This window comes from Acinonyx jubatus, chromosome C2, assembly GCF_027475565.1.
Source record: "Acinonyx jubatus isolate Ajub_Pintada_27869175 chromosome C2, VMU_Ajub_asm_v1.0, whole genome shotgun sequence".
NCBI lineage: Eukaryota > Metazoa > Chordata > Mammalia > Carnivora > Felidae > Acinonyx > Acinonyx jubatus.
In genome coordinates, this window is record NC_069384.1 from 66,631,455 (window position 1) to 66,653,874 (window position 22,420).

General features: G+C 38.6%; 2 protein-coding genes across 6 annotated transcripts in view; one reads left to right on the forward strand and one right to left on the reverse strand.

The window, feature by feature from the left end:
• The window catches only part of CD86 (CD86 molecule), a 94,690-nt gene extending 74,584 nt beyond the window's left edge, over positions 1-20,106 (forward strand). For 3 of the 4 annotated variants that reach the window (XM_053220931.1, XM_015082292.3, XM_027060981.2), the window contains 5 exons: positions 1,669-2,004; positions 4,293-4,598; positions 7,531-7,680; positions 16,418-16,463; positions 18,400-20,106. In XM_053220931.1, coding sequence (XP_053076906.1) covers positions 1,669-2,004; positions 4,293-4,598; positions 7,531-7,680; positions 16,418-16,463; positions 18,400-18,493 — 932 coding nt within the window. In that variant the 3' untranslated portion in view covers positions 18,494-20,106. The remainder of the gene's footprint in view (positions 1-1,668; positions 2,005-4,292; positions 4,599-7,530; positions 7,681-16,417; positions 16,464-18,399) is intronic. The other variant, XM_027060983.2, reaches the window with a different exon arrangement.
• ILDR1 (immunoglobulin like domain containing receptor 1) overlaps positions 1-22,420 on the reverse strand; it is a 290,612-nt gene that overhangs the window by 94,731 nt on the left and 173,461 nt on the right. The gene's annotated exons all lie outside the window — the stretch shown is intronic.

The window sequence follows — 22,420 nt, forward strand, 5'->3', positions numbered from 1 at the left end:
AATCTTCCTTAGGTTCCCCTTTCACAGTTCCAGGTACTCAGGTAAATTTTCTCACCACCCTCCAATATGGGAACACATCCCATACAGATGTTGCATTTTATACTTGCCAAGTGTTTTACAGGGTTCTAGTGAGCACAATGCAACAGTCAGTGATTTGAACTTGTGCTAACTCTCAAGAGTGCCCAGAGTCCTCTTCCCTTAGAGTGCAAGACCACCCAACCCTCTTGATTATGTGTTCTCACTGGGCCACACTTTGAATAGTTCAATTTTGCCAAGTGCATGTCACTGTTATATGTCCTACTCCCTCTTAGAAGAGGAACCCACTGATCAGATCAATTCAATTTCTCCCACCACCCTCAAAGAACACCTCAAACGAAACTCCTCTCATCTCTCTCACCAACCTGCTCTCCTTTCCAGCTTAATGTCAACATCTCTTCACTGAAGTCTTGAATGATGAAGCTTTATTCAAAACCCACCCTAACATTCTCCCCAGGGTGGTATTTAACTTCGTATTAACTAAGAAACAGCATTTCATTTCCCACTAACCCTGCACTTCTCACCCACTACTACTTAATTTCTTGGCCAACTCATACGTAATTCTGTGACTCAGAACAAGTCCTACAAAAACCCTATAATCAATCACATTTAAGGAGTTAGGTGGCCCACATCCCTTCCACACTTCACTATGTGCTTAGGGGTGAAAGCCTTTATCTGAACTTTCCCAGCATGTCCTCCAGGGGTTGTGAAAATTTCCAGTGGCAACGCATATGGGGAAGAGCAAGTTTCTCGTACCTGGGGTTTCCCCAGTACTCCAAAGGCACATCCTCACCTTCTCATCTATGATTCATTTCCAGGATTTTATTCATGTACCTTAAATGGTTTTTGACCACCACAAACCCAAAACAACCATCATATTGGCACAGTTCTCCTTCTGATCCCTGAAAGAGCTTAGGGAGGTCACTGAAAATAGAGGCTTTGGTTGACCGTGTCATTTCCAAACTGCTTTATATCCTTGGGCGAGCTGGCCATGGAAAGCAGTATTCATGAGGGAAGCTCTACAAAGGGAACTGTTTGAATTTCAAAGATATTACTCAACGTAATACCCAGCTATCAAGGCATAATGAAAGGGAGGGAGTATCAAATTTGTTGCTATTATCAGAAATCTTTCAACTATAGCAGGCCAAGGGATAAGCGGATAGGGAAGGGAAGGGAGAACTTTTGGTGATGGCATAGAAGTAATGGACCTTGTAACAGCTACAATGAAGAGAATCAATATTCAGGTTACAGGAAGGTTAATAGATGGGTGAATGTAAATGTATTATCTAACTCTGCTGGTTTTCCCTGTCTTGGGATTTAAATTCACAGAACCATAGTACTTGAAAGATTCTTGGAACACTTAGTCCACCCCTTCATTAAACTGATAAGGAAAGTGCATTTCATAGTGGTTGCAGTTTGCACAAAGCCCACTTTAGTTAGCAGTGGAGTGAGAGAGAACAAAGGTCCCGTTCTCCAGATGCCAGTATATTGCACATTCCGGAGTTTAATATCTAGTTCTTTAGTATCTGTACTGGTAAGATAGCATCTGGGTATTGTATAAAGATAAATAGAGTTGTTTTTTCTTTTTCCTTCTTGCTTCACCTTCTCCAATCTCCACCTTTCCTTTTTTAGGTGTTTCTTCCATGAAGAGTCAAGCATATTTCAACAAGACTGGAGAACTGCCATGCCATTTTACAAACTCTCAAAACATAAGCCTGGATGAGCTGGTAGTATTTTGGCAGGACCAGGATAAGCTGGTTCTGTATGAGATATTCAGAGGCAAAGAGAACCCTCAAAATGTTCATCTCAAATATAAGGGCCGTACAAGCTTTGACAAGGACAACTGGACCCTGAGACTCCACAATGTTCAGATCAAGGACAAGGGCACATATCACTGTTTCATTCATTATAAAGGGCCCAAAGGACTAGTTCCCATGCACCAAATGAGTTCTGACCTATCAGTGCTTGGTATGTAATCAAGGGCATGTTCAGATCCCTGACCTTCTCAGATGAGACTGCAATGAACAGAGAAATGTTGCAGGGGGTAGGGTTGGGGAGGTGAGAGGGGTGGGGGTGGTACCTGGAGAGAGAAGGCAGGGGCCAGCCATTTCTGGGAAGTCCATTTGAAGGGAAGGCAAGGTTTGGTAATAGGGAACTGAAAGTCCTTGTACTTTTTATAGATTGCTTCTGAAGGATCACCAAGAATCTGCTTTGGGGGCAAAATAGAGCTAACTGAACAAAGTTAATGTGGCCAAGGGAAAACCATGGGTAATTTGGCCATTACTAAGTTTACAAAGCTATATAGGCCTCAGATTTCTTTTATGTTCATTTTTTCCTTTGGTCCAAGATTTCTCACCAACTAAATCTTTGCCTAGAGCAACTAGCAAAGGTAATAGCTGATTGATCTGGGTTTTTTCTTCAACCACCTGGAGGTCACTTATGAGTTGTTTGCTGACCAACCAAGAGCCTGGTTGACGAAGGGAAATAACCCAGAACACATAATCCCCAAAAGTGACAATTCAGCTCCTCTTTTTTTCCAGGCCTTGAAAAGTCTACATATCACTACAGTTTTTTTTATTATAATACAGTAAAATTAATTATTTTATTTTGATGCATAGCTCTGTTGATTTTGACATATGTATAGATTTATGTAACCACCACTACAAATAGGATATAAAACATTTTTGTCACCCTAAAAATTTTTCCTCATGCTGTATCACTTTATTGTCATATCCTCTCCATATGCATAACTCCTGTTTTGCATCCTACAGTCTTAACTTTTGAAAACGTCACTTAAATGGAGCCACATAGTACGTAACCTTTAAAGATTGGCTTCTTTTTTTCAGCATAATGCCTTTGATACTCATCTAAATTGTTGCATGTATCAAAAGCCTGTTGCTTGCTATTGCTGAGGAGTATTATATTTTATCCACTCAGTGTATGGCAAGACATTGGGTTGTTTTCAGTCTATTACAGTTGTTTTGGGTCTATTATAAATAGAGCTTCTGTAAACATGTACAAGTTTTTGTGTGAATGTTAAGTTTTCATTTCTCTCAGTTAGATACCCAGGTGTGAGATTACTAGATTCAGATTAATTTTTAATGAAACTGGAAAAGGCAGATCAACACTGATTTTGAAAACACAGAGTTAAAGCAAAGGCAAAGTAGAAATAGAATGATGAGTTGCTCCCTTTAAGCTTTATGTGATTTAAAGTAGGCTGCAGGACTTTTGGAACATTTTGTACACATGCTAAATCAATGTTTTTAAAGTATGGCCAGATACCATTGAGAAACATGGTGTGTTTTAGGTGGGACACAATCATTTTTCCAACCTGTGAGTCCACAGATATTGTTAAGGAGGGCGAAGTAGGTAGCACCATGGCAACCCACTTTCTACAGACTCCATAAAGTATAGGCAGGGTACTTACAAAACTTACAAAAACAGGGTACTTACAGCAAAACTTACAAAGATGACATGCAAATCACTGTTAAAGGCAATCTACTAAATTATAAATTAGTATGTAGAACCTGAAAGCTACCCAGTGACTACTGAAGAAGAACAGGGATCTGGCTGGCAGAAGGGGCTAGGTGCCAGTGATCCTCAATGGCCACAGGAATCTGAATGGCAAACCAAGGCAGGGGAATCTCTGTGTTTATCAAGATCATATATTTTCCCTAAAAATGGCTGGGTTCGACCTTCATCTTGTACATGATGTAGAAAACTTGACAGTTATGCCCAAAACCAATATTCTGAATTTCTAAATCCAAAATCCCCATCCACTCACTTACCAGTATCTTGCTTGGGGTTCTGGAAGATATGGCCCAGAGTATGCCAGCACCATAAACTCGGCTGGTGTCAATCCCTTTCTGCTTCCTTAGTCTGGCAAGTTGGAACCTACCCCACGAGACGGCTGAGTTCTAAAGTCACACCAGTTCTCCTTCCCAAGACTCCACTCTCCAGCACAATGGCCTCATTGTGAATCTTTGGTGACTCAATTTCAGCCCTCCTTTCACTCAGAGAGTACCCCCCTGATTTGGGTCAGCTGGAAGTAAGCATAGTCCAAAACTCTATTCTTGAAAAATAAATGTGGGGTCATTATGAAGCTCTCACCATGGACTGAGGCCCACAATTTACACACCTGGAGGCTCCCAGATGTGCCCCCAGTGAGTTCCCAGATCAGAGCGTTATTTGCAGTTGTCTTCTAGACACATCTAAATTTAGACTGATTTTTTTTTGTCTCTTTATTCTGCTTTCAGCTAACTTCAGTCAACCTGAAATAACAGTAACTTCTAATAGAACAGAAAATTCTGGCATCATAAATTTGACCTGCTCATCTATACAAGGTTACCCAGAACCTAAGGAGATGTATTTTCAGCTAAACACTGAGAATTCAACTACTAAGTATGATACTGTCATGAAGAAATCTCAAAATAATGTGACAGAACTGTACAACGTTTCTATCAGCTTGCCTTTTTCAGTCCCTGAAGCACACAATGTGAGCGTCTTTTGTGCCCTGAAACTGGAGACACTGGAGATGCTGCTCTCCCTACCTTTCAATATAGGTAAAGTTGCTTCCCAAGACTATTTCTTTCAACAGGTATTATACACAAATGGTTGAGGCAGATCACTCAATGTGCCTTGCTTGCCAGGAAACCTCCAATGGGGTCATTTTTTGGTACTATTAGGGAGGACTCAGACAGAGGTCTCCTCTCCATCTGAGTGCTGCAGGGTCCCAGAAACTATGAACGCATGCTGCACTTGAGGAAGTATGTTCTTAGCCCAGTCTTTTGGGCTACCTTTGGATAGAATATTTTGAAATTCAGTCAGAAAATGCAAGATTCCTCCAGGCTAGAATTCTTCCATTCATTCATACACACAAACACACACACATCATACATACATTCATACATAACAGTACATGCTGTGAGTATAGAACCATTCTACACATTGTTGACTGCAGACATGAAAGCTGAAAGGTATAAGACATGCTCTCTGCCCTCAAGGACCTTCTAATAGAATCAGAACTCCATGATGTAAACACATGGAAAACTTGATTTTAAAAAGATTGGAATTAGAGTCTAAAGCATATCCCATGGAAATATGTGACCAAATTTAAAAACAAGAATGACTGATAATCAGTTTTATAGACATTCAGAGGTAGGTAACTTCCTTGGGAATTCTTCCTCAAGGAAATGGGATCTTAAAAGATAACTGGGCTTTAAAATTATGGTGAAGAGATGACAGGCATCAGACTAGTGGTTTCCTAAACAGAAAGAAAAATTCTCAGCATCCAGGCTTAGAAGGTGAGAAGACCGGGGCGCTTGGGTGACTCAGTCAGTTAAGCATCCGACTCTGGCTTAGGTCATGATGTCATAGTTTGTGGGTTTGAGCCCCATGTTGGCCTCTGTGCTGACAGCTCGGAGGCCGGAGCCAGCTTCAGATTCTGTGTCTCCCTCTCTCTCTCTCTCTCTCTGCCCCTTCCCTACTTGCACTCTGTCTCTCCCTCTCAAAAATAAACATACATTAAAAAAGAAAAGTGAGAGGACCACAATCAATTCACAGTATCTGATATGGGCACAGGTGGTGGTGTGGGCATATGCATCAAGGAAAGACTCAGAAGCAGAAGTTCTTGTGGCATGTTGACAGTATAGTACAGGGTCCAGTCTAGTTGGAGGAAAGGGCTGACAATAAAGCAGTGTCTGCTAATACGAGCCTGACATTTTAAAGTCTGGCTTTGCCCTGGAAGAAATGTATCCATATTTGAGACTTCACTTGTGAGGAGCAGTAACTCCAAGATTCTCTCCTGGAATAAAGGGACCCTGTACCCACACTGCCCTTATGGCTGCTTCTGATCCTGACCCCTTTTCCCACACGTCTGCCTTCTGCTTACCTTGGCCCCTTCTCCAATTCTCCCTTTTGGTTTTTTCCTCTTCTAAGGCATCCATTCAACTTCTTTCTTAATCCTCTAACCCTGCTGTTTCCTCTCTCCTGGTGTCTCATTGTTCAAACATAACTTGGTCCATGGACACATTCTTATGGACAGTCCTTGGGGCCAATAAGCTTTACCGGTGGCCCAATCCTTTCCTTCTACTGATTTCCTCCTGCTAAGACACTTCTGCCTCTGAGAGTCCAGTAAATAGGCCACATAGCCTGTCCTGGTTGCTTCACTGTAACCTCTGTTGGCCTAATAGTAGCCTCTCCTAAGCTATCCCTGAGGTTCAGCACCTGTTTGGAGCCAGCAATACCACCACACCTAACATGCCTTGGGGCCTTCTGCCATGGCTTCCTCTGCCATGCCTCCCACAGTCTACAAATGAACAGGGCATTACCACCACTGTAGCTTCATCATGTCTCACCTTTCTGCTGTTTCTCCACTACTGTCAAAACCTTCCCAGCTATCACCATATTCAGAAATGTTTTAGCTCTAGCTGCCTCAGGAAGCCAGGGCTTGCCTCTCTGTATCCCTGTTCTATGGCTTGATCAGAAATTGAGTAGACCCTGAATCAAGGAATCTTTTTGAGTGTCAAAAGGTAGCAGTCTCCATGTTATCAAGTATAACTTCTCTACACTGGGAATGCCAAACAGGCTCAAGTGGGATAAACTGGGACAGACTCAAAAAAGTGTTGAATATGGCCTGTAATGGCAGCAACTCCTTTTCTTAATGTCTTAGGAACAAGGTATGGATCCACAAATTGCAGCTAAACTAATAGGTCAATGGTTCCTATTTGCCTGTAATTTGAGATTAACTATTGAAATCATTCCCATAAATTGTCTATAAAATGGGCCACTCAGTTATAAGCTTTCTCTCCAAAGTCTGTTTTTCAACTTTGTAGAAACTTAGAAGTCCCCATGCAGGAAAGAATGTCCTGACCTCCCAGGAGCTGATTCTAAACCGGTTTCCTCAGGGCATGAAAAGATATCAAAGGTTTTCTAGTAGGTGATACATTCTGAAAGCCCTGCTTTTTCCACTATGACCTCAGTGGAAGAAACAAATAAACAAACAAGCAAAACTGGAGATAGGAAGCTGTTATATTTGTCCAAGTGAGGTATGTCTGACACCTGATCTACAGATGATAGTGGATGGAAAAATTATTATAAGGGAAACTTCAGGACCCCAGGGTTTGACTATGCCTGGGCTGAGGAAGCATGCTGCTGCACAGATGACTATACATTCAAAACCTTCAGCATGGGTACCATATCCATGCACAGAACCAAGGGCCAGTTTGACACTCTTCTTCTAGATCACAGTCCTTGTCATCCCAATCTCTGGGAAGAGAAGGTAGCTTAGTCCAAGCATTTGGCCAGGAGCAATGGCTTGGTTCTTAGCTGTGAGGCCCTGTGACTCGGGCTTTCTATGGCTTCAGATTGTGGATTTCAGGCTCCTCTGGCAGTAGAACCCTGGGGAGATGTTGACTTGTAAATGAAGACAACAGTAATTATAAACCTTTTATAATCAACCTTCCTGGCTGATTGAAAACTTGTGGTCATTTCTAGATGCACAACCTAAGGATAAAGACCCTGAACAAGGCCACTTCCTCTGGATTGCGGCTGTACTTGTAATGTTTGTTGTTTTTTGTGGGATGGTGTCCTTTAAAACACTAAGGAAAAGGAAGAAGAAGCAGCCTGGCCCCTCTCATGAATGTGGTGAGTCAGTGCTTGTCCTCTCTACAGATTGCTATTTTGCAGCTACCTCCTGATCAGCTGCCTTCTGGAGCTCATTGACTGAGCTCAGACTGGCAAAAAGTCAGCAAGTGGCTGGAGGAAAAGGTTTTCCCTCAGAGTTTGTAGCCCATATAGATGGGACTCAACATTGCTCTGGATTTCTAGGAGAGGCAACATTTCTAAGGTTTACAAAGGTACTTCTGGTTTCCAGACAAAGCTGATTATTCCTTGCTTTACCTACCTCACTTCATGAGTTCACTGTGAACATTTAAATGAAGTAAAATGGTGAAAACACTTCTAAATGTTAGTGATTATGGACCTGGCAGAGTTCAAGCAGGGAAGCTTGGTGGGAGGAGGGGAGAATTAGATGACCATAAGATTCACCTTCTCATCTCTAAAAGTCTAGGTTTCTGAGGAAAAGAAAGTGGGATGAATTGTTCCCCCTTGACTTGTTAAAATAATATTATTATAAAAATAATAATAAATAAAATATAATATAAAATAATATTATAAAAATAATATTAACTTTTATTGATTACCAAGTATTACATACCCATTACCAATTATACTGAAAGTAAAAATCATCGATAGTTCCACAAGAAAGAAATAGTTATGTAGACAACATTTTGGTGTATATATTCCAGATTTTTCTGGAATCTATGTTATTTTCCATAATTGGAATAATATTATAGGACTGTTTTTCACAGTTTGGATAATACCACATGTACTGTTTTCTAACTTATTTGTACTAAATGTAGCAAGAAAATTTTTAATGTCAGTAAGTATCATTCTATAGCATCATTTATTTTTTTTCTACAGCATCATTTTAAATGGCTGTGAGATATTCCATTTTGTGGATATACCTTAATTTATTTAACTAACTCCATATTGGTAGACACCTAGGATGTTCCCATAGTTTTGCTATTATAAATAGCACTGCATTGAGCAGCCTCCTCATTGACTTTTATAAAAGTGGCCCTGTGCTTAATGGGGGACAAAGTTGCACCTGGCTTTATAATAATCTTATGCTTCTTTGTGGTTTGGGCTGGTTTGGGCAAAGTTGTAGAGTAAGGTTGGACTTTATATCAGTAATGCCTGTAGTAGAAGTTTGGTTGGTGGTAATAATTAGGTAACCTTCTTACTCACTTTGGTAAAAAGTGTCAGATGAGTAAATGCTTCAGATCAGCATCTTATTTAAGATTTCAGTATACTGATTTTTTTTTAATGTTCACAAATGATTTTATTTATTTATAATTTTTAATTTAAATTTTAGTTAGTTAACATACAGTGCAATATTGCTTTCAGGAGTAGAGTTCAATTAGTCATCACTTAAATACAACACCCAGTGCTCATCATAAGTGCCCTCCTTAGTACCCATCACCCATCTAGCCCATCTCCCACCCACCTCCCCCTGTCAATTCACAGTTTGTTTTCTATCATTAAGAGCATCTTGTGGTTTGTTTTCCTCTCTCTCTTTACTCCCTTCCTTCCCATATGTTCATCTGTTTTGTTTCTTAAATTCTACAAATGAGTGAAATTACATGATATTTGGTATTTGTCTTGCTCTGAGTGACTTATTTTGCTTAGCATAATATATTCTATGTCCATCTACATCATTGCAAATGGCAAGATTTCATTCTTTAATGGCTGAGTAATATTTCATTGTATATACATATCACATTTTCTTTATCCATTCATTAGTCAATGGACATTTGGGCTCTCTCCATAGTTTGGTTATTGTAGATAATGCTATTGTAAACATTGGAGTGCATGTACCCCTTCAAATCTGTATTTTTGTATCCTTTGGGTAAATACCTAATAGTGCAATTGTTGGATCACAGTTTAGTTTTATTTTTAGCTTCTTGATGAAACTCCATACTGTTATCCAGAGTGGCTGTACCAGTTTGCATTCCCACCAGCAGTGCAAGAGGATTCCCTATTCTCTGCACCCTTGCCAACACCTGTTCTTTCTTGTGTTGTTAATTTTAGCCATTCTGACGTTCAGAAGAGCATGGGACTCTTAAGATTGTGAGTTTGAGGCCCACATTGGGTATAGAGATTACTTAAATAAATAAATAAATAAATAAATAAATAAATAAACTTAAATAAATAAATAAATAAATAAATAAATAAATAAAATTTTGGGTCACCTGGCTGGCTCAGTCAGTGTACTGATTATAAGATCCACTAGAAAATAGATGGATAACATTAGCAGTCATTCATTGCATCCTATTATGTGTATTTTTTTAAGTTTATTTATTTATTTTGAGAGAGAACAAGAGGGAGAGCATGAGCTGGGGAATGGCAGAGAGAGAGAGGGAGAGAGAATCCCAAGCAGGCTCTGCACTGTCAGCAGGGAACCTGACGCAGGGCTCAATCCCACAAACTGTGACATCATGACCTGAGTGGTAACCAAGAGTCTGACACTCAACTGACTGAGCCACCCGGACAACCCATCATCCTGCTATATTAAAACAAAACAACACAGGAAATTGGGGACTGATTATCCAATTTCAATAAATGAATACTGAGCCTATGGTAGAGTCATTCAAACCACCAAAGTATGTAGTGTGTTGATATAATAATAGATTTCTATGATATGAAAGTGTAAAATTCAGAACACAGGGTCAGATGTAGAGATATATCGTGGTTATCAAAGCTTTGACTTCTCAAGGTGACAATTTTGAGCTTTTTCTTTCAATCTCATTGCAATTTAGAATTAGCTAAATGTGCAGAAGCAGGCTTCAGCTTGAAAATAAGCTGTTTCCTAAATTTTCTTTTACTTTGGAATGATTAGCTCACAAATGAAACAAAGAAGAAATGGAGAAAAGGAGAGTAAGAATGTTTCTTCCCCCCAAGAGGAAATCAGAAAAATTCAGGAGAATAGACTGTAGAGTTAAAGAGGATGTGTGTGTATACATGAAAGAAGTTGAACGGGGGTTCAAGAAGCTTTGTATTTCAAATGACAAGATTTCCTTCTTTTTGATGGCTGAGTAATATTTCACCACATCTTCTTTATCCATTCATTGTATATACATATCACATCTTCTTTATCCATTCATTAGTCAATGGACATTTGGGCTCTCTCCATAGCTTGGCTATTGTTGACAATGAGGCTAATGGAGGGAGATGAGTGGGGGATGAGCTAGATGGGTGATGGGTATAAGGAGGGTACTTGTTATGATGAGCACTGGGTTTGTATGTAAGTGATGAATCATTGAATTCTACTCCTAAGACCAGTTTTACACTGTATGTTAACTAACTAGAATTTAAATAAAAATATGAAAAGAAAAAAAGAAGCTGTGTGTATGCATATGAAATAGTCAAACTGAGCTATGAATGATAAAAGGCAGAAAATAACAAGAGAACATAGCACATATATGACCTCTTCCTCCCAAGAATGTGATAAAGAATATTTCTAGGGAAAGTTTGATCAGACAATCACCTGTGCTAGTGAGTTTGGTCAAAGAGAAGAGTCTTGATATCACTGGAGGAGGACATGTTCCAAGTAACCATGCTATGTAGATGTGTTTGTAAATTTGGGTTCTGTAGTTCAGCAATGTCTGCACGTTGCCTTGTGGATACCTCTGGCACTGCCTATATGATAGACTAAACAATGTCCCCAAAAAGATGTCCACATACTATTCACAGAACCTATTATGTTATCTCACATGGCAAAAGGGACTTTGCATATGTAACTAAGGTAATGACTTTAAGATGGTGAGATAATCCTGAATTACCCAGGTGGGCCCAATTTAATCACATGAGTCAGAGTATCTTTCCCAGGCTGGGTTAGAGGGATGAGATGTAAGAAGGAGAAATCCAAAGGTTGAGACAGACTTAACCCATCATTGCTAGCTTTGAAGATGGAGAAGGGGCCGTGACGCAAGGAATGTGGGTGGCCTCTAGAATCTGCAACTGGCCCTCAGCTGAAAGCCAGCAAGGAAATGGAGATCTCAGTCATAAAACCACAAGGAACTAAATTCTGCTGACAAATAGACATGGAAGCAGTCATGATCCATCCACAGAGACACAAACTTACTGATAACCAGTAGGAATTTCTCCAAAAATGGAGCTTCCTCCTAATCCAATATTAATCTGTTTCTCAGAGGAGACAGCCCTCTAGCTAAATAATTTGGCATCAGAAGTCTTTTGCAGTGTTTGTTCGGTAATTATACTTTTTCTATGCCCCAACCGTCCAGATTTACTCTGTTCAGGCTGTTAAATGAATAAAAGGGAAATGCCACAGTTCTTCTAGCTGGTTTCTAATCTCTCTTCTCTTTTTTGATTTGTCAAACAAAGCAGATTAGGCATGAGAAATTGTAACCTTGAATTACTGTCTTTTCCCAATCAGAAGTTACCCTATCAGCTTACCCATTGGGGAGAGAGACTAAAAATAGCTCCTCCTGAAGTTTTACTTCCTCATTTGGGTCTTGTGTGACTGAAATCTGTATGTAATAGAGCCCTAGCAACCAACAGTTTTTACAGTTTGCCTCCCTCCACCAAACCTGGAAGAGTCTCAGCTCTTTCAGGAATGATTTCTTAAAGGGCAAGTGTCTTTTCTGAAATAAATAATTTTAACCACTATTTAGACAGAAACCTTCACAGGACTTAAAAACTGAAAGTTGGTGATATCATCACATCTGGCCTTCAGAATGCTAAATTTGTAATCAAATACACAAGATTAGAATCTGCTTTTTTGTTGTCCGCTTTCATTTTAAAATAGAAGCTTTTTTTTTTTTAAATGGTGATGATTTTGTCATGGGTATGAAAGGACAATATAAATATTCTATGTTGGTCCACAGACATCTGAAAAACTGTATTCAGCTATAAGCATTATTTTTAAAAAAGGAACCTTGACAAAAACAAAACCTAGCCAGATATATAAAGTGTCTAGAAGTTCAGTCAAATAAGAAATAGTTCAAGTAACTGAGGATGCTTAGCCAGAAAGGAAGCTTTGGGAATGGGACAGGTGTTCCCTTCAAATATCTGAAGAACTGCCATAGAGTACAAATATCATACTTAACTGTGGCTTCAAAGGGCATCTCAGTGCATGATTATAAGAAGATGTAAGGAAATATGACTGAGTTGTAAAAATTAACAATTTTTTAAATTTATTAAATTTTTAAAATTATATAGAAGATATAAACTTCTTCCTCCCATGTAGGATGAACTGCTACAGGAATTTCCCTCATATTGTAAACAACTGGAAATCAGACAAAATATGAAACAACTGTTTTCAAACTTTGGACAACAACAAGCTGTAGAAAACTGTAATCCCTGAAAGAAGGGAAAAGATGAGATGAGCTGTATGATTGCCCCCAAACTACTACTTAAAGTCAGTTTCCAGACTGCTCTGATAAGGAAAGAAAACTACACATATGCCTTGGGAACATAAATGGCCAAATGCTTTACAAAATTACCAACTAAAGTCTAGCAATATATTAAAAGTATGATACATCATGATCAAGTGGGGTTTATTCCAGGAATATAAGATAGGCTCAATATTAAAAAATCAAGCAATAAAATTCACCATATTGGCAAACCAAAAAGAAAAGCCATGTAATCATGTCAGTGGATACAGATAAAGCATTTGGCAAAATTAATACTCATTCATAATTTTCAAAAAGAAAGAAAAACTCTCATAAAAGTAGGAATATAGAGGAACTTCCTCAGCCTGACAAAGGACATATACCAAAACCTTCAGTTAACATCATATTTAATGATAAAAGACTGACTGTTTTCTCCATAAGATCAGGAATGAGGAAAAGATACCACATTTAAATGTATTATATTTATTCAAAATTTTCTTGGCGGTCCTAGCCAGTGCAAAATCTAGAAAAAGAAAGAAAAGGCACACGTGTTGGAAAGGAAGAAGAAAAACTGTCTTTTTTTCAAAAATAGCATGATCATGTTTATAGAAAAGCCCAAGGCATCCATAAAAAGCTATTAGAACTAATTGTGTGTAGCTAAGTCTCAAGATACGAAGTCAATACACAAAATCAAAATCAGTTGTATTTCTACATACTAACAACAAACAAGTTGGACACTGAAAAAAATTTTAAATACCATTTAAATATAAATGCTACTGTAGCATCAAATAATATTAAAAGGTTAGGAGTAAATTTTTAAAAATAAGTACAAGACCTGTACACCAAAAACTGAAAAATATTACTACTGACTAAATTAAAGTAGGCCTAAATAATTGGAGAAATATGCCATGTTCATGGATCAGAAGAGTAGATATTAGGATATCAGTTTGGCCCAAAGTGATCTGTGGATTCAATGAGATACCAATCAAAATACTGGCAGGCTGTTTAGTGGAAATTAAAAAGCTAATTTTAAAGTTATATGGAAGTGTGAAAGACATACAATTGCCAAACAATTCTAAAAAACAAGATAAAAATGGACGACTTATACTACCTTATTTCAAGATTTACTATATAGCTATAGTAATCAAGACAGCGTGGTATTAGTGAAAGCACAGACATACCAACCAATGAAACAAGAGGGATAATCAAAAGGTAAACTCATATGGTCAACTGATTTGGACAAAGGAGCTAAGGTAATTCCATGCAGAAAAGGATAGTCTCTTCAACAATGGTTTTGGGACAATTAGATACCCACATGGAAAAATATGAACCTTGACACACACAACATAACTTGCAATGGATCATAGACCTAAAAATAAGAGCTAAAATTAAGAGATTTTTAAAAATCAGAGAAAATCTTTTTGATCTTAGGTTAGGCAAATCTTAGATAGGATACAGTAAGCACAAAGTAAAAATTGGGGGCGCCTGGGTGGATCTGTCAGTTAAGCGTCTGACTTCGGCTCAGGTCATGATCTCATGATATGTGAGTTTGAGTCCCACGTCGGGCTCTGTCCTGACAGCTCAGAGCCTGGAGCCTGCTTCGGATTCTGTGTCTCTCTCTCTCTCTCTCTCTTCCCCTCCCCCACTTGTGCTCTGTCTCTCAAAAATAAATAAATAAATATTAAAAAAACAAAAAAAAGTAGAAATTGATAAACTGGACTTCATCAAAATTAAAAAACTTTTGCCCTTTGACTTTGTTAAAAAAATTAAAAGTCAAGCCACAGACTGGGAGAAAATGTTTCCAAATACATATCTGAAAAGAACTTATATACTATATATCCAGAATATATAATTATAAATTACTACCTAGTAAAGAAGACAATCCATTTAACAAAAGGCTAGGAGCAAAAGACTTGAACACATACTTCATAGAAGAAAATATACAAATGGACAATGAGCACAGTCAGACAGTCACAACGTCATTAGTCATTAAGGAAATACAAATTAAAGCTATAATGAGATACCACTACACACTCACTAACATGGCTAAAATTAAAGGTACTGGTAAATATCAAGGGCTGGAGAGGATGTGAAGCAATTGAAACTCTCATGCACTGCTACACAACCCAGAAATCTTAGATATTTACCTGTGAGAAATAAAAACATATGTCTACACAAAGATACATACACAAATGTCCATAGCAGCTGAAATACTGAAAGTCTGGTATCCTAAATTTCCATCAGTTGGTAAATGGATAAACAAATGGTGGTATATTCATACAGTGAAATACTGCTGAGCTATAGAAAGGAACAGACTACTAGTAACATGCAACATGTATAAATTCAAAAGAAGTATGCTAGGAGAAAGAGACCAGGCACAAAAAGACCACACGACCACACACTTATGATCCTTTGGAATTATGAAATTTTAAAAAAGCAAAACTATTGTGACATTAGCCAGATCAGTGGTTATCAGAGGATGGGATAGGGGAAAATATTGACTGAAAAGGGGCAGGAGGGAACTACTGGGGCTTATATAAATGTTCTATATCTTGGTTATGGTGGTAGTTACTTGACTGCATACATTTGCTAAACTCATAAAAATCTATACAGACAATCACTGGATTTTGTTGTATATTAATTATCCCTCAGTAAAGCTGATTATCTTTAAACACACACACACACGCGCGCACACACACACACACACACACACACACACCAGAACTGCCAATGCTAGGAAGCGTTAAAACCCATCAAGGGTATTGTTTTACTCCCTAAAGTTCTCTATGGACATCCAGGTTAACAATCCCTGTTGCAAGATTCTGAGTGAGACAAAAGCACTATCACAACAGTCAGCCTAAAGGAATTCATACTCCAAGTTGCATCAGTGGTAAGCCCATATCAGTAGCAACTCAGGCTTTGGGAGATCTAGCCAGCTAGAGATTTCCCATTTAGGCCCATCCATGCCACATTGTATAATATTGGGTAGTGCCAGCTGACTCAATCATTTAGGCATCAACATATTCAGGATTTCCTTTTATTCCTTCTTCTAAACCTTTACTTTCAGAAAAGGATTGAAAACTTTTCCAATCACTAAATGATTGCTAAAACTAAATGTGTTACCCCTCCCAGTAGTATTTTTATTTTAGTAAAGGGTAGAGCTATATGTGAAAAGTCTATTTCCAATATTAGAACTTAAGACACAGTGAATAAAGGAAAGCATTTGCTTTTTGGATGCAAAAAAACGCCTTCTCAGTCCCCCTGAAATTGCATCAAGTAACCATCTTTTCCACGTGTATAGGCACATGATTTCTCTTTGAGTCCTAGGACTGGATTCTCTTCAAACTTTCCCTCGTTTAGTGTCTATAAGGCAATACATTTTCTAAAGTTATTTTGGTCTCTTTCAGAAACCATCAAAGGGGAGAGAAAAGAGAGCAAACAGACCAACGAAAGGTGAGTCTTGACCTTACAACATTGCTGAAAGAGGTACCATCTCCAGAGAATTTATAACTTGACCATCAGTTGAATCTGAGGCATGCTGAGCCCTTAGCAAACATGAACGAATGAAGAAAGAAAGGAAAATGAGACTAGTCAGGATCTAGAAGGAAATGTTCTAGCTATAAATGGATGGCAGGATGTCCAGTACACAATGCTCAAGGGACATGGCAAGCTCAGTCATGGTAAAGTAAAAAATTAACACCAAAGGTGGTCTGTGTGGTGTGTGTGTGCTGTATACGATTCACATGGTAACCTCGGTACCTATCACGATGCCTGGACTAGTGGGAATCCTACATGTATGGAATGAATAAATAAGTGAGGAGAGATAACATGTTCCCTGTAACTTCAGTGTCTTTGCATCTGCTGTGCCCTCTACTTGGAATGTTCTTCTGCCACTTCTTTACTCATTCTTCACATCTTGGTTCGAGCTGCAGTTCTAAAAAACCCATTCTTAAGCTAGATTATGCTAACCTGTTATAGAATCATATGGATCCCTATGCTTTATCTTCATAACACCAGGCAATACTTACATTTTTGTGCAGTTACATTATTAACCTCTGTGAAGTACACACTTATGGAGGGTACAGACCATAACAGTTAAGCTTATCATTGTGCTGCTAGCACCCAGCTCAGTGCCTGGCATATAGTAAGTGCTCAATAATTTTTTTCTATTATGAAACTATAGTAGCAGATATTTTTTAATCCATAGAAAGTAGCCTTTTTATAATAATAACAATTTTCTATAGTTATAATTTTCATGACATCTACCGATTTACAGATAATGGGATGTATTCATAACATTTACATGGTAGTGATTTGGTAAATATATAACATGTTGAAAAAGAGTTTCATGGAAAAGTAAATGCTATTCATCAGGGCTTAGTTTCTCTTACATTTGCTTTCAGCTGAGCAGTATTATAAGTTGTTTGATTTTTATTTTTTCGTTTATTTGCTTTCTTTCTAGATTTTTTACGTAATCAAATCTAAATAAGCAATCCTATATATGACACAGGGGAAATGTGTATATCCTTTTCTTTATATTATCTTTTGTCCACATACTAGGGGCTAAAGTAGACAAAATATGATGAAGTGCTTTTTTATTAAGAGTTCAAGTTTTCAGTTGTTTTTAAATTCAATTTATTCAAACTAAAAACAAAAACAGTCCATCCATGTTGTCACAAATGGCAAAATGCTCATTCATTTTTATGGCTGAATCATATCCCATTGTATGTACATTACCACAATTTCTTTATCCATTCATCTATCAGTGGACACTTAGGTTTCCATATCTTGGCTATTGTAGCAAATATTTGTTGACAGAATGAATGTATGCATGAAGAGTGCATAAGGATTCCTGGTGATGAGTTCTTTCACAACATGATGAAATCAGATTATTTGTACTCCATCCTCCCTGAGAAACAGGGCTCTCAAGAATATCAAGGCTCTGGCCACACAGTCATAGGGTCAAAGCAATCCTAAGTCAAACACCTGGTCACAAAGATACAGTCATAACCCCAGGATGCACAGCCCCCAGAGTGCTCAGCATTGACCTAATGCATAAGCTGCTGTGAATCTAGGAATCCTGGATGATGAGCCCAGGTGCTAAGATGTTGCCTGTCCTCACAGACCCAGTTCAGAAATAGCCAGAAGAGCCTACAGAGAGAAGGCAGCAAGGAATCAACACATGGCAGGGGCAGGCCCAGATTAAAATAAAGGATAGTTAATTGAAGGAAGCATGAACAGCACATCCCCTTCTCTCTCTTCAATAGTTTGTTTCTCCTTATTGCTATTGCAGTGGCCCCCTATATTTTACCCTGTCACTGGAATCTAGAAAAATAAAGTGGCTGTATTGTGAAATCTCACCCATTTTTTTTTCTTTCTGTTTTTCCAGAGTACCATACCACGTACCTGAGAGATCTGATGAAGCCCAGTGTGTTAACATTTTGAAGACAGCCTCAGGCGACAAAAGTACTACACATTTTTAATTAAAGAATAAAGTCCATATAACTGTCTATTGTTTATATGCCTTTCCCTTCAAGTTTTGGGCTTACCTTTTTTTGTCTATTAATATTATTATTACCATTAATAATAGTGGAGGTTCCAGGACTCCATCTGAGAAAGCCACCCTGTAATGCCAGCTCTGCTCCCTACCTCAGGAGCAGACCTTAACTGCTTCTTTTCATTTCAGAGCAAATTTGTGCGCCAAGCTCACCTGACTGGCTCCTGGCTCAGGAATAATGTTTAAGACTAACACCTCCTGTTTCACATTCAGCCTTCTTTTCTTAATTTTATAAATTGTGTTTTATGTAGAACTCCCAATTACTGGAATAATGGCTTTTATCTATGATAATTCTAAGGTAGTGCCTCATTCTATCTTGTATATTTGTGACTGAATAACTACCTCTTCAGTCTTGTGGGAGCTATATATTTTATGGCTTTTATAGTATTGCTATTAATATCTTGAAACATAAAGAGATGTGTACTATAATAATGTAATTACTATGCCCTGAGAAAATCACTGCTGAGGAGCTCTTGTCCCTCTGTGAAGATCAGTAGGAAAATGGTGGCTTGGCGTGCTGACAATGATGAGCAGACCAACTCAAAATTTGGAAAATTAAGAACAATGAAGATGGAATCAGCTCTGGATCCTGGATCCACTTCTATCTGGGCCCTTGCTAACCTGAGAAGGATCCGCCTGCGGAACAAGCTATAGATAAGCCTTAGCAGAGAACACTGGGTCAAGCACTGCGCATTGTGAACCTACTTCTCTTCTTGAAAGAAATGACTGAGATGATGATCCAGGGCAACTATGCAAGAGCCAACTGAGAGATCACAACACTCAAAAGAGAAAAAAAATGAAAGATCTTGACAACAGAGATGCACATGAATGTCCTGTCTGTCCAGTCCTCTGACAAACCTTGGGATTAGCAACAGGTAGACAGTCTGTCCAAAAGGACTTAAGACAGACAGCAGCTTCCATGGTGGTTGGTGAGAAGTTTGGATAATAATCAAGTTATTGTGATGTTTCATCTGGCTGCAGGCAGAGCAGGGGAGGAAGAGCTATCATCTTGATAATGGGATAAATGGAAGGAAGCTTAGGACTTTCAACTTACTTCTGAGACACAAAGAGCTAGAGTGGAATCAGGAGGACCAAGATGTAAATCATCTAAAGGCCAACTTAGCTGGTAGGTGCCCTAAGGAGAGATCAGCTGGCCAAGATCAGGGCTGGCAAATTTATATCTGAGGACTGTCTATATGTCATTATAAATGATGGGGAAACTGGGTACACGAGAGGACTATACTAGCCCAGTAGAGATGAGTCAGATGACCCTGGCTCTAAAGCAGCATCACTAAGGGACGAGGCAGCCTCAGTCCAAACCAAGAGAGAACTTTGGGAGGCCCAACCCACAGAAATATTTCTTCTTATTCTACATAAAGGAATCTAGAAGGTTGTAGACAGCTGTACTAGCCATGCTTGTCCTTGTAATATTACCATTTGTGTGTTCTTCCCTGCATTTGCTTCATTAGGCCATAAGCATCTTGTTGGTTTCTAACATGTTTCGTATAGTGAGTTCTTAATAAATTTTTCTTAAATTGATTTAAAAGTCTCCATTTTCTGCTTCTACTTCAATGGTACTACTCAACCCTTGTAGTCTGATATTACTTCCTCTGTCTTCCTAATGTACTTTCTCCCTCTTAATGTCTCTATGGAAGCCTCATTCTCCAGTCAGCTAATGGCCTCTGACTCATCCCAAACCCTCCTCTTCCCCTTTCCCTAACCATTGCATAAGAAAAGGGGGCTTATATGATTCTATATGTTTATCTCAGTCATGAGACATAAAAAATCAAGTAAGGGAGGTTCTTTCTGAGGACAACTGGGAAGTTTGGAGTTAGGGAAGGGATACTTGGTTTTCAGTTTGTAACTTTTATATTCTGTAATTTTAAATTATGTGCTCATATATACATTAAACAAAATCTTAATGTAAAATATTCCTTAAAATACCCTGATTATAAAATAAATGCATATAACTGTATTGTATATTTGTAAAGTTGCTAAGAAAGTAAATCTTAAAAGTTCTCACTGCAAGAAAAAAAGTTTGTAACTATATGTAGTGATGGATGTTAACAAAACTTATTGTGGCAATCATTTCACAATCTATACATATATCAAACCATTATGTTGTACATCTAAAGTTGGTACAATGTTATATGTCTATTATATCTCAACTAAAAATGAATAAATGCATACACACACATATATGTATATTCACTTAGCATATAGCATGCACTTAGTATATATTGCTACATGTGAGATGACCCATGGAAATTCTGGGGAAAAAAAAACCTCTAGGTTCTGTGAGGGCAGCAATGTGTCTAATTTCTTTACCAATGAATCCTAGGCACCTAAGAGTACCTCAAAACTATTTGTTCAAAGATTGAATGAAACATTAATGTGCCTCTGGTGAAAACATCCTTCCTCTGTATATTAAATTCTCCATATTTTCTGTGTTCCAAGTCTGGGGGAAGAAAAGCCAAGAACAGTTAAAAGATGTCATTAAGTATAACACTACTAGTTAACATTACTGGTATTTACCTTGTACCAGGCACTCTTCTAAACTTTTAAACTCATTATCTCATTTATTCCTCACAATGACCCTGTGAGGTATCGGGATATAATGACCATTCTGTTGATGAAGAAACTTACACATAGAGTGGTCAAAGTGATTAACCCAAGGTCACTAAATTAGTAAGTGACAGAGCTGGGGGAAGTTTTGCAAAGCATCAGCCCCTCTGCCCCTTTGCTTCTCAGCCATAGAAGAAATACCATTTTGGTTGGTTGAGTGCCTACAGCACATTTTGCACTACACTCCCTCAACCCTCTGAGGTGGTGCCTCCCACCACCAGGATGCATCACTGAGATTTCCAGAAGCCACTCCATCATCTCACAAGACCAGAAGCTGTGGATGATAAGACACATGATATGACCAGCAAAAATGAGTTTTGGGTCAGAAGGAAAGCGAACTACAACTTCTGCCTCCAACTCCTCCACCTCTACCCCTGCCACTTATTCTTTTGTAATCCACCCTCCTCAGTGTTCTCACGGTGTTCTCAGATTTGTTAACCTGGGCTAGAAAGCAAAGAGTCATCTCTGACCACTGCCCTCCAGCCTCTCCCTCAGTACCTACTGCCACCCCACCTTCCTGCCACATTTGGTTATCACAAGACCAGGCAAGTATTCTTACGACTTCAGCACCCACCCCTTCTTTTCTCATTCAGGCCCTTATTTCCTCAATTCAAGAACATGACAGACAATCTCTACTGATCCCAGTCTGTTGTCTCTCTTACCCTGCATTCTGTCCAAAACATTAAAAGAAACAAGGAGATAAATAGTGAAGAAAAGGTCTCCTCACATTTCTTTTCCCTAGCCACAGAGAGACATCTATGATCTCCAGGTTCTTATGTATCTTTCCATAGACACACTATGCCTATTTATAAGTGTGTGTGCACACGTGTGTGTGTACATATACATATGTATATATAGTATATATATATATAAAAACATACATACATACACACATGTGTCTGTACATATTTTTCCCCTTATTCAGGCAGATTTGGTTTTATTCTTTTTTTTATTTTTTTATTTAAAAAAAAATTTTAATGTTTATTCATTTTTGAGAGTGAGAGAGAGACAGTGTGAGAGGGGGAGGGGCAGAGAGAGAGGGAGACATAGAATCTGAAGCAGGCTCCAGGCTCCGAGCTGTCAGCACAGCGCCTGACGCAGGGCTTGAACTCGCAGACCGTGAGATCATGACCTGAGCTGAAGACGGACAACCAACTGACCGAGCCACCCAGCACCCCAGATTTGGTTTTATTCTACACCTAAGCAAACAGCCTAAACATAAGACCCT